Raw genomic sequence first — 18,681 nt, 5'->3', positions numbered from 1 at the left:
CTTTTTTTGAATGTTTAAAACTTTGGATATGATCATATTGGGATATTTTTCAGACTTTGATCTTCTGTTGATTAGACTTCCTGAAAGTAATTTTAGTTGTGGAATATGCTGAAATAATCCTATACTAAAGTCATGGACTGAGATTATAAACCCCTTTATTTGAGTTTTTATGTTAAGGTTTAAGCTTGCATGTGACATTGGGTTAGGAATAATGTATATCTAACTTTTGTGCTTGGTAGAATTATAGAATTGGAAGGGATGATGAAAGAAAAGAGATAACCTTGAGTTATTTGATAATTTGGTAATTTGTAACACTGACAATTCTTATGCATAATCTAGAATCTTGTTTGAACATATAGCTATAAATTTAGCATTAGGACTCTGGTGTCTGAGTTGGGTTATTTGGTAGTTTTATATACAGCTTTCATTTCTGTTAATATTCTGCATGGTCCATCTACGAAGCAGAGTTCCTAGTCTTAAATGTATGGGTAGAAAACCGTCGTTTGTCATTGATTTTTTTGTAACTGGAGGCAAGCCTTGAGTTTGATACAAGGAAGAGAAAAGAATGACTATTCTTTGATGGTGGTGGTGGGATAGAAACTGGATTACTTAAAACCATAAAAATTTTAGTCTGCTTTCCCATAGTCTTCCCCAAACCAGAAATGACCTCCCCAGTGACACAATCCAAATAGGAATAGACAGAACTCTTAACTCAAATGTACTGATAAACATACTTTACTTGTATGTACTACCTTTATATGTACCTTGGGTTGTACTATCTGTATATCTAGAAAATGGCTAGCTTCAAAATAGGAAGTATATGAGTTGGTGGTGAAGAGCTGGATATGTGGCTGAGAATGAGAAAATGGGTAGGTAGGTAGGGATTTGTAGGCATAGGTGAGAGTGGGAGTGGACCTTTTAGTGTAAATGAAGGTAGGGGCTGAAATGAAAGTATGTGATAATTAAAAATCTGTTGGGTAGGAAAGGGTAGTAAATGGATCATGCCTCACTACCTTAAGTATTTAGGCTAATAAACAAGTTAAGTATTGTTTTGGTAGATATTCAGTATTTAATCTGAATATGTTAGGATTAATTTTTAAATTGAACTTGTATTTTATGTATTAAAATAACACATTGTAGAAAATTTGGGAAGACAGAGAGAGATGGCCATTTTTAATGTCTTCGTATCATACAGTTCTATACCAGTAGGTGTTAATGTGTGAATTAGAAAAAGACATCCCATATTTTCTGTAAAAGAATGATTGCAAAAAATTTTGTAGTGATAGGTGTCGCAGACTGTGAGTCTGGAGTTGTCTCTTGTCCAGCAATAGAGCAGACGCAGAATTGAATATGAGAGAGGCAAATGTCTGGGAGGAGACAGGAGCCCCAAATAGGGGTTTCTGCTCCAAATTTATTGAGCTCACAAGATATTACCCACGTGGTGAACGTGAGGAAAACAAGATCTTATATATGTGAATGTGGAGAAAACAATCAGATAGTAATCATTAACTTGTATGTGTAAAAAGCAAAGGGTCTGGGGGGCAAATGGAGTTTCTGATCAAAGTACAATAGTACATTGGTGTCAGATGGAAAGTAGTTTTACTTATGATCCTGTTACAATATTTCACTAGCTAACCTTGGGCGTTTTCACCCCCATGGTGGCAGCTTTCAGCCCTAAGCTTTTTTTCCTAACCCATTTATGTAAATAGAACCTATTTCCCTACAATAGCAAGGTATACTCTTTAATTTTGACCAAGTTGGTTTTAATTAACACTTTGTTTTTGTTTGCTTGTTAGTATAGGTAGCATTGAATATTTGCAAGTTACTGTAACAACACTGTATTCTGTATAATGAGCCTTTTTTTTTTTTTTTTTCCTTAAATCAGGGTGCTGTCAGGGGCAGAAACCACACCACTTATTTGTACAGAGATACCTTAACAGAATGTTAACTAGGTAACAGAAAGGACAAAAATAAAACTCTAAGGATCATGGAGAGAGACACTTCCAGAAGCATCTACCAGCCCCAAAGGCTCTGAGACCAAAGGGAAAAACCTAGAGATTTAAAGGAAGGGTCCTGTAGAACCAAAACTTGGACCTCTGAGGAGAAGGCACTGTATGACTTGTGCTGGTGTCTGAGTTCAAAAGAGGGGTCCCTAGGGCTTGAGACCCAGACCTCGGAGGAATGGGTATTGATCACTGCTGGGTGTCTTTCAATGGTGTATGATGAAAATAGTTCCACAGGTGTTGGGAAAACTATAAACGGGATTCACTTAGTACTATGGGGGAGGATCTGCTGTTGTAGGAGTGAAGAAATCTTTGGTGGGGTAATGCTTTTATGAAGCCTAAAGAATAAACTAGAAGGCAACAGTATCTTTTTCCTTCCCTAAAGTTGTGGTCCATCTTTAAATGCTCCCTCTTGGCAGAACCTTATAGGAAACCACCTGGCAAAGCACATGTGGTTTACAGAGTCCCAGTTCTAGCATCATTAAGGCAGATTGGGAAGAAGGGCTTGGGGTTTGGTTGGAGCTGAGAGGCAGTAACTTAATAACTTGTTCTGGCAAACCGCTAAGAATAAAATGTATAAAAAAATGTTTTTTTTCAGATCTATTTTGCAGCTAGTGTTTATGTGATTTTAACAGAATGCTTACATTTGCTAAAAGAAAAAATCCTGATTTTGTAAATTATGTGAAATTGTATTAAAAGTTGATATAAGATTCACAAATATTGCTTGCAGTTTAAATCTATTGCATTCATAGTCTCAGTTTGGATAATCTAGATAGTGAATACTGAGTCATGTACATCTGTTCAGTTCCTCAGTTTTGAATAGTAAGAGTGAGAATTCAGATGATGATGGATATGGTTTCTATCAAACAATAGAATCTTAAAAATTTAGCAGAATCTGTTTGGTTCCTGAGTTTGCATAAGATGGATTTGAATCCTGAGATGTACCTGTATTTTATTTCCAAGTACAGATTCAGTAAGAGCAAATGCTTACTGAAAGTAGAAACTGACCTTGAACATTTGCTTTATGTAGACAAGTCAACACATATGTGTACATAATTTTTTTCACATGTTGTAGCAATAGACTTATTATTTGGTTTGATTAAAGCAAAATAAAATTTGATGTTTCTTTAGACTTGATCAAATGAGGTCCTTTCTGCATTTCTGAATTGCCTGGTAATTTTATAGGATTGAATTTTTATGATTCATACATATATAAATTTTGGGACACTGGGTTATTCGTAGCACTATAAGTAGTTTCTGGTGACACTTCTACCTGAGATCTTGTCCTTTTGTTGTGTTTTTTGTTGTTTGTTTTCTGCTTTTACCCTTTTTTTGCACTTGCTTTTTCCTTTTTGTTATACCTCTCCCTTAAAGAGGATTATTGATCCAGGCTGTCTGTTTAGGATATACTAGGAAACACATAGGGATATTTTAGCACCAGTGAAGCTCATGTGTTAGCATCCCAGATGTATTTCCTATCCATCTGTTTCTTCATTTCTCTTCTCTTGATATTGTTGATCCTGCTGTTTTGCTATTTAGAATGGCCAGAGCAGGGTGGATTTATTTTAAGACCGCTTGCTGCCTTGTTTCTAGTAATAGGCTTGGTATTGATAAGGCAGCTCTGATATGTAGTCTTAGCATCAAGTAGCTACAGGTTTAAATCTCTGCCGTATATTACTCATATGATCTTAGGAAGTTGTTTCACTTTTCCCAATTTTGCTATAATAGGGTTATTAATGCTTACCTTACTGGTCTGTTAAGATTCATGGGATTAAATGTATACATAAGTCACCTGGCATATTTTTTCCTCTTTTCTCTATTTCAATAGTAGGAAGCAAAGAGGTCATCATTTTTAGAATGAAAGAGGACAAATTGGTATCCTTTGCTGTCAGCTCAAGAACATGGCGGTGGGGGGCGGGGGTGGGTGGGATTTCTTTTCTCCCTTCTATCTCCCCTTCACTCTGAATTTGTGGATTCTAGAGTATCTACCAGTAGTATTCAGGTTTGCAACTGGCCTTCAGGCTAAGGATGTTTGCTGACATTGAATGTCATATGTTTGTTATATCTATAATTTTATGCTGTCAGGTCTCTCCCACACAGTGGCAAAAATAGCTTTTGCATGATCATGCCATAGTTTATCATTGTTACTATCTTTGAAAAAATCAAAAAAAATTTTTTTTTCAACGTTTATTTATTTTTGGGACAGAGAGAGACAGAGCATGAACGGGGGAGGGGCAGAGAGAGAGGGAGACACAGAATCGGAAACAGGCTCCAGGCTCTGAGCCATCAGCCCAGAGCCCGACGCTCGAACTCACGGACCGCAAGATCGTGACCTGGCTGAAGTCGGACGTTTAACCGACTGCGCCACTCAGGCGCCCCAAAAAAATTTTTTTTAATTAGCGAGCAGGGGAGAGGGGCATAGGGAGAGAATCTTTTTTTAAGTTTTTTTTTAAGTTTATGTATTTATTTTGAGAGAGACAGAGACAGCGTGAGTAGGGGAGTGGCAGAGAGAGAGGAAGAGAGAGAATCCCAAACAGGCTCTACACCAGCAGCGCACAGCCTGATGCAGGGCTCGAACTCACGAAACCATGAGGTCATGACCCCAGCTGAAACTGAGAATCAGACACTTAACTTACTGAGCCACCCAGGCACCCTGAGAGGGAAAGAATCTTAAGCAGACTCCATGCTCAGCACAGAGCCTGACTTGGGGCTCAGTAACATGACCCTGGGATCATGTCCTGAGCTGAAATCAAGAGTTAGACACAATCGGGGCGCCTGGGTGGCGCAGTCGGTTAAGCGTCCGACTTCAGCCAGGTCACGATCTCGCGGTCCGTGAGTTCGAGCCCTGCGTCGGGCTCTGGGCTGATGGCTCAGAGCCTGGAGCCTGCTTCCGATTCTGTGTCTCCCTCTCTCTCTGCCCCTCCCCCGTTCATGCTCTTGTCTCTCTCTGTCCCAAAAATAAATAAACGTTGAAAAAAAAAATAAAAAAAAAAAAAAGAGACATAATCAACTGAGCTACCTGGTCGTCCCTCATTGTTACCATCTTTATCAAGCATTTTGGGGAAATTGATAGAATCTGTTGATTTGCACGTTAGCTGTGGCATATTCCAATTAAATGAGGAGTAATGAGAAATCCTCTTAATTTTGACAACTATGTAATTTTGACAAATTTTTCTAAACTATATTTTGAACTTTTCGGGCTTAAAAACAAAAATTTTTAAAAAATGTTTGTTTATTTTTGAGAGAGAGACCAAGCATGAGCAGGGGAGGGGCAGAGGGAGAGAGGGAGACACAGAATCTGAAACAGGCTCCAGGCTCTGAGCTATCAGCAGAGCCCGACATAGGAATGGTGAGATCATGACCTAGGCTGAAGTTGGACTTTTAACCAATTGAGCCACCCAGGCGCCCCTCTGACTTATTTTTTAGAGCTGTACTGTCTGATATAGTAGTCACTAGCCTCATGTGGCTATTTAAATTAATTAAAAATAAAAAGAAGAAAAATCAATTCCTTAGGCACACTAGCCACATTTTAAGTGCTCAGTAGCTACACATGGCTAGTGACTATCCTACTGGATAGCACATGTACTTTTCCATTGTTGCAGGAAATTCTGTTGGACTGTGCTGGCCTGGAGTATACGAAATGTAATTTAATCTTTGATCTAAAATGACCGAATATCCTAGAGCTTCCATTTCTGAGCATTAGGTATTTAAGGGTACCATTGATCAGTCATTGACTTAAGGACATATTATTAAAAGTTACTTTTGTGACTGAATATTGACTTTGGAAGCTAGCATTTATGGTGTTCTTACTACTAGACCAAGCATTATTTAAGCATTTTAAAGTATATAAATTAAATCCCCTCCCAACAGCTCTATGAAGTTGGTACCATTATTATCTTCATTTCACAAATGAGGAAATGGAAATACAAAAGTTGAGCTTAACTGAAGCACATGCAGTGAATTAGTGGACAGAGCTGGGATTCATATTGTAGGTCTTGCTCCAGTACCCATGCTCTTAATCACGAAGTTCTGCCTCTTGGTTGTCATTATTTATCATCATTTGAGGCTTTTTCTTAAAATGAGGGCTGTAAAAAAAAATCCACTTAATTGAGGATATTATAAAAAATAGTTGTAAAAGGGAAATATGAATGCAGGAAACTGGAAAAAAGTGACAGAAAACTGGTGATTTAATTTTGAAATCCATTGTCTAAAATTGAAAAAAATGTTTTTATGAAAAGCATCAGCTTTTTTTATGGGGAGATGGTAGAGGAATTTGAGTTGTCATGAATTCATATACATGGGGGAAATAATATAAGAGATAATAGGGAATAAAAAAGCATCAGTGGGTATACTGGCAAAGTAAAAGAGTTAAATGTAAAATCTGTGCCTGTCAACAGTGTATATGGTATAAAAAAATACTGAAAAATAAAAAAGAAATATGATTTGATTTATGATTTAGTAAGCTTATTTTAGTCAAGCTTTGCTTGGCTGCAAGTAAAAGAAATCAGCGCTGCATACATCAAAAAAGAAAAGGAATTTATTTATGGAGAATACAGGGATGTTTCACAGAACCCAGGGATAGCTGGATCTCTTGAGGAAATAGAACTTAGGTTCTTAGGAAACTAGGCAGTATACTCTCTTCTCTGTTGCTTTTCTCTGTAATTTATTTCTTCATTTATGCAAATAAGCTTTCTTTGTCTTTCGGGCACATGGTCATCCCATACCTCTCAAGTTCATAGCTTCTTCATTCAAGAGACCAGCCCAAACCACTTCAGTCCTAATTCTGAATTCCTAAGGAAGAGAATTCAGGTGAACAATTTAGGTCAAATATCAACCCTGGTTCTCATCCTTTAATTTGTTGTAGTACTCATACAGATATGGTGTAGAGAAGACTTTCAGGGCTCTGGGGATGGAGACAACTCTGAGAAAGGGCATGGTGAGCTAGGCAAAATGCTACAGGGAGTGTCTGATACAAAGCAGCATGTATCCTGTGTTGGGTGAGAAGAGTTAGGATTTCAAGAGAGGATGTTTTTAGGATTCAGACCCTTTCCTAATAGTCATGTGGGTAATAAATTGAAGACTGGATTTCTACCTTCCTTTTGGAACAGAGTATCCTTAGAATTGTGGATTTGGAATTGGACTGTTACCCCAGTTCTGTTTATTTGACAGATACATATTGAATCCATACTCATTATGTGCTTATTAGCATTCAAGATTGTCATAGAAACAACAAAGGAAAAGGATAGCAGAAAGATGATTTTTGCCCCATACTGATGCTTACTTGAGAGCCTAAGGGATAGGTGCTGATGGACAGGTCCCTGTTGAAGGTTATGGTACTGAATGGAAATTTTAAGCATAGGAAACCATTTCCTCACAGTTAACACTCTTTCCACTCCCCTTCCCTCCCCCCCCCCTCCGCCCAACTTGGAGAGTGATATATTAGCTATGTAAGAAGGTATAAAAAGGATAATTCGTGGAGGTTATAGAAAGATGACACTATTTGAGTAGAGCCTGAGAAAAATACAGTGCTTACTTTATTATAGGTAGGCCTATAGATAATTCAAAAAATAAAAATCTGAGAAGCCCATGTAGTGTAATCAGATTAATGGATTAGAAGCCATATAAAGTGGGGATAATCACTCATGCTTTACCATATAGCACAGATACAGTTATTTTTGTTATTGATAATCAAGACAAAACTTACAGGGTTTAAATTCTTAAAGGAAGATATTACTGCTTTTCAAATTGATTTTAGATATTTAATGGGTATAGAGTGGTATCTCACTTGTGATTTTAATTTTTTTCCTATTGATTAATGATGTGTTGTACATCTTTTCATGTGCTCATTGACTACTTGTATGTCTTTATTCATACCTTATGCACATTTTAAAACTGTGTAGTTTGTTGTCTTATTGCATTGTAAGAGTTCTTAAAATATTCTGGGCACAATTTTTTTGGTTAGAGCAAAAAAGATTTTAAATTTTTTGCTTCCAGTTTACTTTTTCTTTGTGATTTACTCAAAATCACTACACACACACACACACACACACACACACACACACACACATACAGTAAAACCTTGGATTGTGAGTAACTTGTTCTGTGAGTATTTTGTAAGACCAGCAAACATTTCTAGTAAATTTTAACTTGATAAAGGAGCAATGTCTTGCAGTATGAGTAGTATGTGACGTTGAATGTCACATGATCACAACTGAGCCAGTGGTTCTTCTCTCTCTCTCTTGCTGTGGGACTGTGGGTGATTGTCTCCCTTGCTTGGATGCTGGTCTCAGGCCAAGGTATTTGGCAGAAATCTGATTTTTCAGAACGTTGGAAGGTGTCCACATCTGGCATTAGTGTATTTTTGGTCACTTTAATGCACCTATGGACAGTCCTTTGCTTTTCCACACAAGAGTAAGCTTAGGATTGCTTTGCTTCATTCTAGGTCTGCCTGCAGATATAGACTCTTTGCTCTGCTGCCTTATTGCCAGTTACATTAAATACAGTATATAACAAGAGTTTATTAATACTGTACTATAGTCAACATCTATGAGAGTGTATACAATGGCCCCCATGCAGAAAAAGGTTGAAAAAAAAAGGTGGTAAGAAGAAGAAAATGATTATGGTGGAAGTTAAGGAAATCGTGAAGTACGAATGAGAGTGGCTGAAATTGCAAGATTTTAGAAGTCTACATCGACCATTTGCACAATATTAAAGAAGAAATAAGGGGGCTAGATGCAGCAAAATATCAAAGCGATGGTCACGTGTTCTGGAAGATGTAGAGAAGTTACTTCTGGTTTGGATAAATGAGAAGCAAGTAGCAGGTGATACCATGAGAGAGAATTTCATCTGCAGTAAGGCAAAGGCCTTGTACACCAGCCTTGTAAGTAAACCACCATGTACGTCAACAGAAAAGGAAGAAGGCTTCAAGGCAAGCAGGGGATGGTTTGATAACTGTAAGAGGAGAAATGGCATCCAAAGTGTTGTGAGGCACAGAGAGCCTGTGAATTTGGACACTAAGGCAACTGAGGTGTTCACTACTGAGTTCCAGAAGCTCATGGTTTCTGAGTGATACTGGCTCGAGTAAGTTTTTAACTGCGAGGTGACAGAGTTGTTTTGGAAAAAGATGCCAAAGAGGACCTACTTTACAGAAGGAGAGAATACAATACCCCATCACAAGCCCGTGAAAGACTGTCTTACTCTCTTGTGCTAATGCAAGCGGTAATTTAAAAGTCAAGCCCTTGCTCATCTATCATTCTGAGAATCCACAAGCCTTCAAGAAATGCAAGGTGCAGAAGAGCCAGCTAAATGTTATATTGAGGTCCAACAGTAAGACTTGGGTCACTCGTATCTTGTTCATTGAGTGGATCAACAAGGTCTTTGGTCCTGCAGTGAAGAAACACCTTTTAGAAAAGGTGCCACTTGAAGCCTTGCTGGTTATGGACAATGCTCCTGCTCATCCTCCAGGTTTTGAGGATGACTTACTGGAGGAATTCGAGTTCATTAAAGTCAAGTTCTTTCTTCCCAGCACCACTCCAGTCCTTCAAACTTTAAAAAGCTTTACACCAAAACACTATTTCACTGATGCTTCAAGGTGACCTAAGGAACAAACCTTACCCTCCGAGAGTTTGGAAAAGTAATTTCCACATTGTGAACTGCCTCAAGGTCCTCTGTAAAGCCTAGGATGGGATCAACAAGAGAACCCTCAATTCTTGGAGAAAACTGTGGCCTGATTGCATTCTTGGACATGACTTAGATGGATAGGAGCTGCCAGTTGTCAATGAAATTATATTCTTAGGGAAGACCATGGGACTGGAAGTGAATGAAGACGATATTCAAGAGCTGGTGGAGGGGGGTGCCTGGGTGGCTCATCGGTTAAGTGTCCGACTCAATTTTAGCTAAGGTCATGATCTCATGGTTCATGAGTTAAGCCCTCTGCCAGGCCCTGTGTTGGCAGTGTGCAACCTGCTTGGGATCCTCTCTTCTCCCGCTCTTCTCTCTGCTCTCTCCCCCGCTTGTGTTCTTTCTCTCTCTCAAAAATAAATATTAAAAAGAAAAAAAAGAATTGGAGAGGAACATGGCCAGGAGCTGACAAACTGATGGATCTGTATCATGAGCAACACAAGAGGTTATCGACGAGATCTCATCTGCAGAGGAGGAGGAGAAAAAGGCAGAGGAATCCCTCACTTCAAATGAGATTAGGGAGATGTGTAAAATGTGGGAAACAGTTCAAAATCTTGTAGAAAAGCACCACCCGAATAAGGCTTTAGCAATGTGAGAAATGAGTCTGTTTAAAGACAATGCAATGTCACATTTCCGTGAAATCCTCAAAAGGAAATAAAAGTGTCATTGGATAGTTCCTTTAAAAGTTGCATGGAAAGAAAAAGATTCCATTGAGCCAATAGGTAGCAGTGATTTTGTTAGTGCTAGTGAAAGTCGTCCTGCACAATAATCCTCCTCTCTCTTGTTTCCCTCACACCAGCCACAAAGGTTTTCAAATGTAAGTGCAGGTTAATTTGTTTATCTTTCTTTATATTTTGTATTTTCTTTATTTTTTTTGTATTATATTACAGTATTGTAATCGTTTTTATATGAATATTTTTGGGTTGTAGAACAAATCATCCTAGTTTCCATTATTTCTTAAGGAGAAATTTGCTTTGATGTACAAGTGCTTTGGATTACAAGCATGTTTCTGGAACAAATTGTGCTCACAGACCAAGGTTTTACAGTATATATATTTAAAACAGCTTTATTGAGATACAGTATGATTTGATAAGCTTGCCCCCCCCCATAAAATTATTACCACAACATAACCATCACTCCCAAGTCCCTGTATGGTTCTTGTCACTTTTTGCAAGATATCAACTGATGTGCATTTCTGTCCCTATACGTATATTTGCATTTTCTCAAGTTGTATAGAAATGGAACCGTATAGTATATATTTTTTTATTTGTCATCTTCTTTAATTTAGCATAATTACCTTGAGATTCACCTGTGTCTCTGCATGCATCAGTAGTCCATACCTTTTTGTTCCATTGGATTTGTGTACAACATTTACCTGTTGATGTATATTTGGATTGTTTTCCAGCTTTAGCTATTACAAATAAAAATGCTGTGAACACTTATATGTGTGTCTTTGGACATATGATCTATTTTGGGTAAATACCTGGGAATTAAATGACTGGATCACATGGTAGGTTTATGTTTAAGAAACTGTCAAACTGTTTTTGAAAGTATTGTACCATTTTACATTCTCACCAGCAGTGTGTGAGAATTCCAGTTGCTCCATATCTTTGCCAACACTTGGTATGGTCAGTCTTTTAATTTTAGCCATTCTAATAGGTATGTAGTGATAATCAGTGTAGTTTTAATTTGCGATTCCTTAATGATTAATGATGTTGAGCATCTTTTCATGTGCTTCTTCTTTACCATCTTATATCTTCTTTGTTGAAGTATCTGTTCAGATCTTCTGCCCTCCCACCTCCCTCCCTTTATCTTTTTTCTTCTCTTCTCTTCTCTTCTCTTCTCTTCTCTTCTCTTCTCTTCTCTTCTCTCTTTTTCATTTTTTCTTTTTCCTTTCTTTTCTCTTTTTCATCTTTTCTTTTCTTTCAGTAGACTTTATTGAAGTCATTGCCTCTGTACTGAGGCAGAAGATTGTGTCTGCATAAGCACAAGTGATAACATTTCACAACTTCTAAAACGAATGTCAACCATTACAGCGATCATGCATATGCCGATAATCACATTTTAGAAGCATTTCAACCATTTCTAAAGAAATGCTTATAACATTGTTATATATAGAACTACTTTCAATGAACTGCAAAACACTGCTCGACTTTTCCCGTATGAGCTAAACTGTCAACACAAAAGGGAGACATAAATATTTAAATCTTTTGCCCATTAAAAAAAAATTGGGTGTTCTTTATTATTACTAAGTTTTGAGAATACAATGGACTTGAGATACAAGTCCTTCTTAAGATACATGCTTTGTATTTTGTTCCAGGCCGTGGCTTGTCTTTTCATTCTCCTAACAGTGTCTTTTGAAGAACAGAAATTTTTAATTTTGATATAGTTCAACTTACCAGTTTTCTTCTATGAATTGTGATTTTTTTTCATGTCTTATCTGGGAAATATTTGCTTAATCAAATGTTACAAAGATTTTCTCTCATGATTTTTTCTAGAAGTTTTATAGTTTTAGCTTTTACATTTCTGTAATTCAGTTTATAGGTTTTTGTTTATGATATAAGGGCCATTGCATGTTTTTTCATACAGATAGATAACCAGTTGTTACAGCATCATTTTTTGAAGTTTTTCCTTTCCTAACTTGTCTTGGTACTTTAATCAAAAATCAGTTGGCCAGGAAACAAGTAAGTGAAAGGGATTAAGAGGTAGAGAATACCAGTTATAAAATAAATAAATCATGGAGATGAAAAGTACAGTATAGGAAATATAGTCCATAATACTGTAATAATGTTAATATTGGTGATTATACTTGGTGAGCATTGAGTAACATACAGAATTGTTGAATCACTATGTTGTCCACCTGAAACTATTATAACATTGTGTGTCAGCTATACTTCAGTAATGATAATAATAAATCAATTGACCATATAGGTGTGGGTCTATTTTTGGACCCTGTTCTGTTGATGTATATATCTATCCTTTCACTGAGACCATTTGTCTTGATTATTGTAGTTTGTGTGTATGTTTTAATTATTGCAGTTTTACAGTAAGTCTTCAAATCTGGTAGTTTTAAGTACTCTGTTGAGAAAAGAACCTGATAACCCAGTATCTGCTTAGTGGTGGGTTAAAACGGTAAAGAAAAACTTTCATATTTATAAATTGCCAAATAAAATTTTAGAAGATGGTAAAGAACTATGGTTTTTTTTGAGCACCTGGAAGTAGTTTATGGAAGTAGTTTATTCCATTAAGAAAAGATTGTGATGATTTATGGAAGAAATTACCATGCTTGATGAAAAGAAAAAGGATAAAGTCTGTGTTAAAGACCGCAAAGCTGAGAAACTTTGAAGTGATGATGATAGGAAACAAAAAACAAAGACAGAAATGTAAGGTCTTTAGGAGCTAATAGTAGAATAAGCAAGGTAAGTCTCTAGGCAGAGAGATTTCCCTAGAGTCTAATAAAGTTTGAGCTGCAGTATCTTTTTATAGATTACTAGTAAACATTTTACCCTAAACAGCACTGGGATGTCTGTGGAAGTTAATCCTCTTCAGACCCTCTCACGCCATGGAATGATAATCAGTATTGATGTGTTATGTGCACTGATAATGATTGATTGATGTGATCTTACAATAGAAGGTCTGTATTTAGATTTTAATAGTTTGATCAGTTGACTCATGGTGAAATTCCCTTAGATTCTAGCTTAACTCATTCTCACTTATTTTTCTGAATTACCTCAACGAATATGCCTTTGACTGGTATAGTTCTGTAATTTTCTTCTTCATTGATTATTGTTTAAAACTTTTTTTAATTTAAAAAAAAATTTTTTTTTTCAACGTTTATTTATTTTTGGGACAGAGAGAGACAGAGCATGAACGGGGGAGGGGCAGAGAGAGAGGGAGACACAGAATCGGAAACAGACTCCAGGCTCTGAGCCATCAGCCCAGAGCCTGACACGGGGCTCGAACTCACGGACCGCGAGATCGTGACCTGGCTGAAGTCGGACGCTTAACCGACTGTGCCACCGAGGCGCCCCTAAAACTTTTTTTTAATGTTTATTTTTGAGACAGAGACAGAGCATGAGTGGGGGAGGGGCAGAGAGAGAGGGAGACACAGAATCCGAAGCAGGCTCCAGGCTCTGAGCTGTCAGCACAGAGCCCGACGTGGGGCTTGAACTCATCAACCGCGAGATTATGACCTGAGCCGAAGTCAGACACTCAACTGACTGAGCCACCCAGGTGCCTCATTGATTATTGTTTTAAAGTTTAGAATTGGGTGTCCTCTTCACGCAGATCCCTCCCTCTCTACTCTTTAAAATTTTTGGTCCATTTCTTATGAAAACTGAAGTCTGTTGTGTAAGACTCAGTCTGATTTTTCTTTTAACCTAGCCATACTGGAAGTTATAACCAGGAGTCTAAAAGTAGACATTAGAAGAATACATTTATGATACTTTGAGAACATCTCTAACTCAAGTAGTCTATCCTTATTATAGACATTTCCTACTGTTAAACAGCTGTATGTCAGATTGCTTATTTAAGACTTACAGGAAATTTAGAGGTTGATTTTTGGCCTTTTCAAGTTTTGTGCATCTCATGAAAGGCCTGATGTTACCTACCTGTTGTGGCCAGGGAAACTTAAGTGATACTGGACATTTTTAAAAATCCACAACGTGGATGAAAGGCCTGATGTCACCTACCTGTTGTGGCCAGGGAAACTGAAATGATACTGAACATTTTTTAAAATACACAACGTGGAACTGAATTCAACTAAATTTGTTGTATGTTGTGCACTACAGAGACTTCATTGACCAAGGGGAAAACAAGCAAGGTGTCTTTTTCTTTTTTAAAGGTTTCTAATAGTTGTCATTTGTTGGATGTCTACTGTGTGCCAGGCATTAAGTGTGTGTTAGGGTATTCCACATATTTTTTGTCATTTACAACTCAAAGCAAATCTGTGAGGCTTACAGGTTTGTTTGACTTGTTCGAGGTTGCAGTTAATAAGTGGAAGAGTGAAAATTCAAACTTTCTGAGTGACTTGAAAGCTCTTTTTTCATTACATTGTAATATATTAGAAACTGATCTTTAGTCTTTAAGTTAATAAGTTATTATAACATGGTTCTTAAATTTTTTGGTCTCTCAAAAATTATTTAGTATCCAAAAAGCTTTTGTTTGTGTGTTTTATCTATCAAATTTTATTATGTTAGGAATTAAAACTAAGAAAAAATTAAAACATTTGTTAATTTACAAAGATATAACAGTAAGCCCATGATAACGTGCTTTAAGAAACATTAAGCGTATTTTGCAAAACAAAAAAAGTAAGAAGTTTGGCATTGGTTTTACATTTTTGCAAATTTTAAAAACTGGTTTAATAGAGATGGATTCTCATCTCCGCTTCTGCATTCAGTCTGATGTGATATCACCCATCACATAGCATCTGAAAAGCTCATCAAAGGACGAGAATGAAAAAAGCAGGTAACATCTTACAATGAAAATTGTTTTGACCTTTCAGATTCCCTGAAAGGGTGTCTGTATCACACTTTGAGGACCAGCTGAATCATAGACCTCACGTGTAAAAGTTCAGGCTGTTTCTTCAGCGTTTTCTGTGCATCGTACTTAACACTAAATGATAAGATGGGATTAGCTTCCCAATGTTAGCCCTCTGCCAGCACTAATGCCAAACTACTTGTGTAATGTTGTAGGTTGAAGCAGTATGGTTGTAGAGAGGTCAGGATAAATGTACACTTAGGACAGGATGAGCCAGTGAATACATGTTATTCAGAGGACTTTTACTGTATGTACATTTTATATATGTGTTTTAAACTAAGTGTAAGGACTATTAATAGCAGATTCTGTCTGGATTTTTAAAAAACAGCTGCAAAGATGGCTTTGGGGGTTCTTGTGTTAAAGGGATTAGTGCTCATCAGTCTGTCAGACTACTCAGATTCCAGTAAGTAAGTGAGATTTAAATGCAAAATATAGTATTTACTTAATGACAGAATGTAGTTGAGTGGTTAATGTCCAAAAATACTTATTTTTCCTTCCTACGTTGTAGAGCAGAAGATACCTAAGATGAGAGTTACACATATAAAAATATTTTTTAATGTTTAGTTATTTTTGAGAGAGACTGAGCACGAATGGGAGAGGCACGGGGGCGGGGTGGGGGGGAGATATACACGGAATCTGAAGCAGGCTCCAGGCTCTGAGCTGTCAGCACAGAGCCTGATGCGGGGCTTGAACTCAAGAACTGTGATATCATGACCTGAGCTGAAGTCGGATACTTAACCTACTGAGCCACCCAGGTGCCCCTAAAAATATCTTTTGATTGCATGATCCCTAAGTTTGTACACTGAGTGGAGTTAGAACTATGAGTATAGCTTGTATAAATTTAAAATACAGCTTCATGAATTTAAGATTCTATTTGGAGTAATTTGGAGATAATTTAGAGAAGGGCAGTAAATATATTAGGGCTTCAAATTCTGGTCCTGTTGGAGAAGTTCTGGACTTGAAACTTACAGGAAAAGGAACACAAGATGTGTTAATACTGTAAAAATATGTGAAGCATCATCATAAATAGAACTCTGACCAGTTCTAATTTTCCAAGAGAGAATTTTTTTTTTTTAATTTTTTTTTCAACGTTTTTATTTATTTTTGGGACAGAGAGAGACAGAGCATGAATGGGGGAGGGGCAGAGAGAGAGGGAGACACAGAATCGGAAACAGGCTCCAGGCTCCGAGCCATCCGCCCAGAGCCTGATGCGGGGCTCGAACTCACGGACCGCGAGATCGTGACCTGGCTGAAGTCGGACGCTTAACCGACTGCGCCACCCAGGCGCCCCTCCAAGAGAGAATTTAAAGAAATTTTCTTCTGTGTAGCAAGGGAGATACAGATTAACCTGTTAAAACTTTTAATTTTTTTTTTCATTTTCTTTTTATATATATTTTTTAATTTGAAAGAACATGAGCAAGGGAGGCAGTGTGGGAGAGAGAGAATCCCAAGCAGGCTCCGTGCTCAGTACGGAGCCTGATGCAGGTCTTGATCCCATGAGCCTAGGATCATGACCTGAGTCAAAATCAGGAGTTGGATGGCACAAAAACAGACACATAGACCAATGGAATAGAATAGAAACCCCAGAACTAGACCCACAAACGTATGGCCAACTCATCTTTGACAAAGCAGGAAAGAACATCCAATGGAAAAAAGACAGTCTCTTTAACAAATGGTGCTCGGAGAACTGGACAGCAACATGCAGAAGGTTGAAACTAGACCACTTTCTCACACCATTCACAAAAATAAACTCAAAATGGATAAAGGACCTGAATGTGAGACAGGAAACCATCAAAACCCTAGAGGAGAAAGCAGGAAAAGACCTCTCTGACCTCAGCCGTAGCAATCTCTTACTCGACACATCCCCAAAGGCAAGGGAATTAAAAGCAAAAGTGAATTACTGGGACCTTATGAAGATAAAAAGCTTCTGCACAGCAAAGGAAACAACCAACAAAACTAAAAGGCAACCAACGGAATGGGAAAAGATATTTGCAAATGACATATCGGACAAAGGGCTAGTATCCAAAATCTATAAAGAGCTCACCAAACTCCACACCCGAAAAGCAAATAACCCAGTGAAGAAATGGGCAGAAAACATGAATAGACACTTCTCTAAAGAAGACATCCGGATGGCCAACAGGCACATGAAAAGATGTTCAGCGGCGCTCCTTATCAGGGAAATACAAATCAAAACCACACTCAGGTATCACCTCACGCCAGTCAGAGTGGCCAAAATGAACAAATCAGGAGACTATAGATGCTGGAGAGGATGTGGAGAAACGGGAACCCTCTTGCACTGTTGGTGGGAATGCAAATTGGTGCAGCCGCTCTGGAAAGCAGTGTGGAGGTTCCTCAGAAAATTAAAAAAATAGACCTACCCTATGACCCAGCAATAGCACTGCTAGGAATTTATCCAAGGGACACAGGAGTACTGATGCATAGGGGCACTTGTACCCCAATGTTCATAGCAGCACTCTCAACAATAGCCAAATTATGGAAAGAGCCTAAATGTCCATCAACTGATGAATGGATAAAGAAATTGTGGTTTATATACACAATGGAATACTACGTGGCAATGAGAAAAAATGAAATATGGCCTTTTGTAGCAACGTGGATGGAACTGGAGAGTGTGATGCTAAGTGAAATAAGCCATACAGAGAAAGGCAGATACCATATGGTTTCACTCTTATGTGGATCCTGAGAAACTTAACAGGAACCCATGGGGGAGGGGAAGGAAAAAAAAAAAAAAAGAGGTTAGAGTGGGAGAGAGCCAAAGCATAAGAGACTGTTGAGAACTGAGAACAAACTAAGGGTTGATGGGGGGTGGGAGGGAGGAGAGGGTGGGTGATGGGTATTGAGGAGGGCACCTTTTGGGATGAGCACTGGGTGTTGTATGGAAACCAATTTGACAATAAATTTCATATATAAATAAAAAAAAAACAAAAAAAAAACAAAATCAGGAGTTGGATGCTCAGATGAGTGAGCCACCCAGGCACCCCAAAACTTTTAATTTTTTAAATATTTATTTTTATTTAGTGTTAATTTAAATGTTTTATTTATTTGTGTGTGTGAGAGAGAGAGCACACACACAAAAGGGGAAGGGGTGTAGGGGGTGGGGGACAGAGGATCTGAAGTGGGCTCTGAGCCTGATGCAGGGCTCAAATTCATGAACGGTGAGATCATGACCTAGCTGAAGTTGGACAAGTCAACTGACTGAGCTACCCAGGCGCCCCTGTTTATTTATTTTTAAGTAATTTCTGTGCCCAACATGGGGCTTGAACTCATGACCCCAAGGTGAAGAGTTGCATGCTCTACCACCTGAGCCATAGGTGCCCTTAGCCAGTTTAAACTTAAAAAACAAAACCAAAACAAACCCCAAAACGAACCACCTCCCCGCCACCCCCCCCCCAACACCATGAGTTATGTACCTTAAGACAGGTATATAATTGAATAAATTGTG

The 18,681-nt window shown here is 38.0% G+C and overlaps 1 protein-coding gene across 7 annotated transcripts in view; it reads left to right on the top strand.

The window, feature by feature from the left end:
• FOXJ3 (forkhead box J3) overlaps positions 1-18,681 on the top strand; it is a 153,630-nt gene that overhangs the window by 24,477 nt on the left and 110,472 nt on the right. For 4 of the 7 annotated variants that reach the window (XM_040469838.1, XM_040469843.1, XM_040469841.1 and 1 more), the window contains exon 3: positions 10,483-10,500. The exons of the other annotated variants lie outside the window; for them this stretch is intronic. In XM_040469838.1, the coding sequence (XP_040325772.1) occupies positions 10,483-10,500 (18 nt within the window). The remainder of the gene's footprint in view (positions 1-10,482; positions 10,501-18,681) is intronic. 7 annotated transcript variants of the gene reach the window in all.

The sequence above is a fragment of the Herpailurus yagouaroundi genome, unplaced genomic scaffold, assembly GCF_014898765.1.
Source record: "Herpailurus yagouaroundi ecotype Mexico unplaced genomic scaffold, PumYag 77, whole genome shotgun sequence".
Classification (NCBI taxonomy): domain Eukaryota; kingdom Metazoa; phylum Chordata; class Mammalia; order Carnivora; family Felidae; genus Herpailurus; species Herpailurus yagouaroundi.
This window is presented reverse-complemented; position numbering and strand designations above follow the sequence as displayed.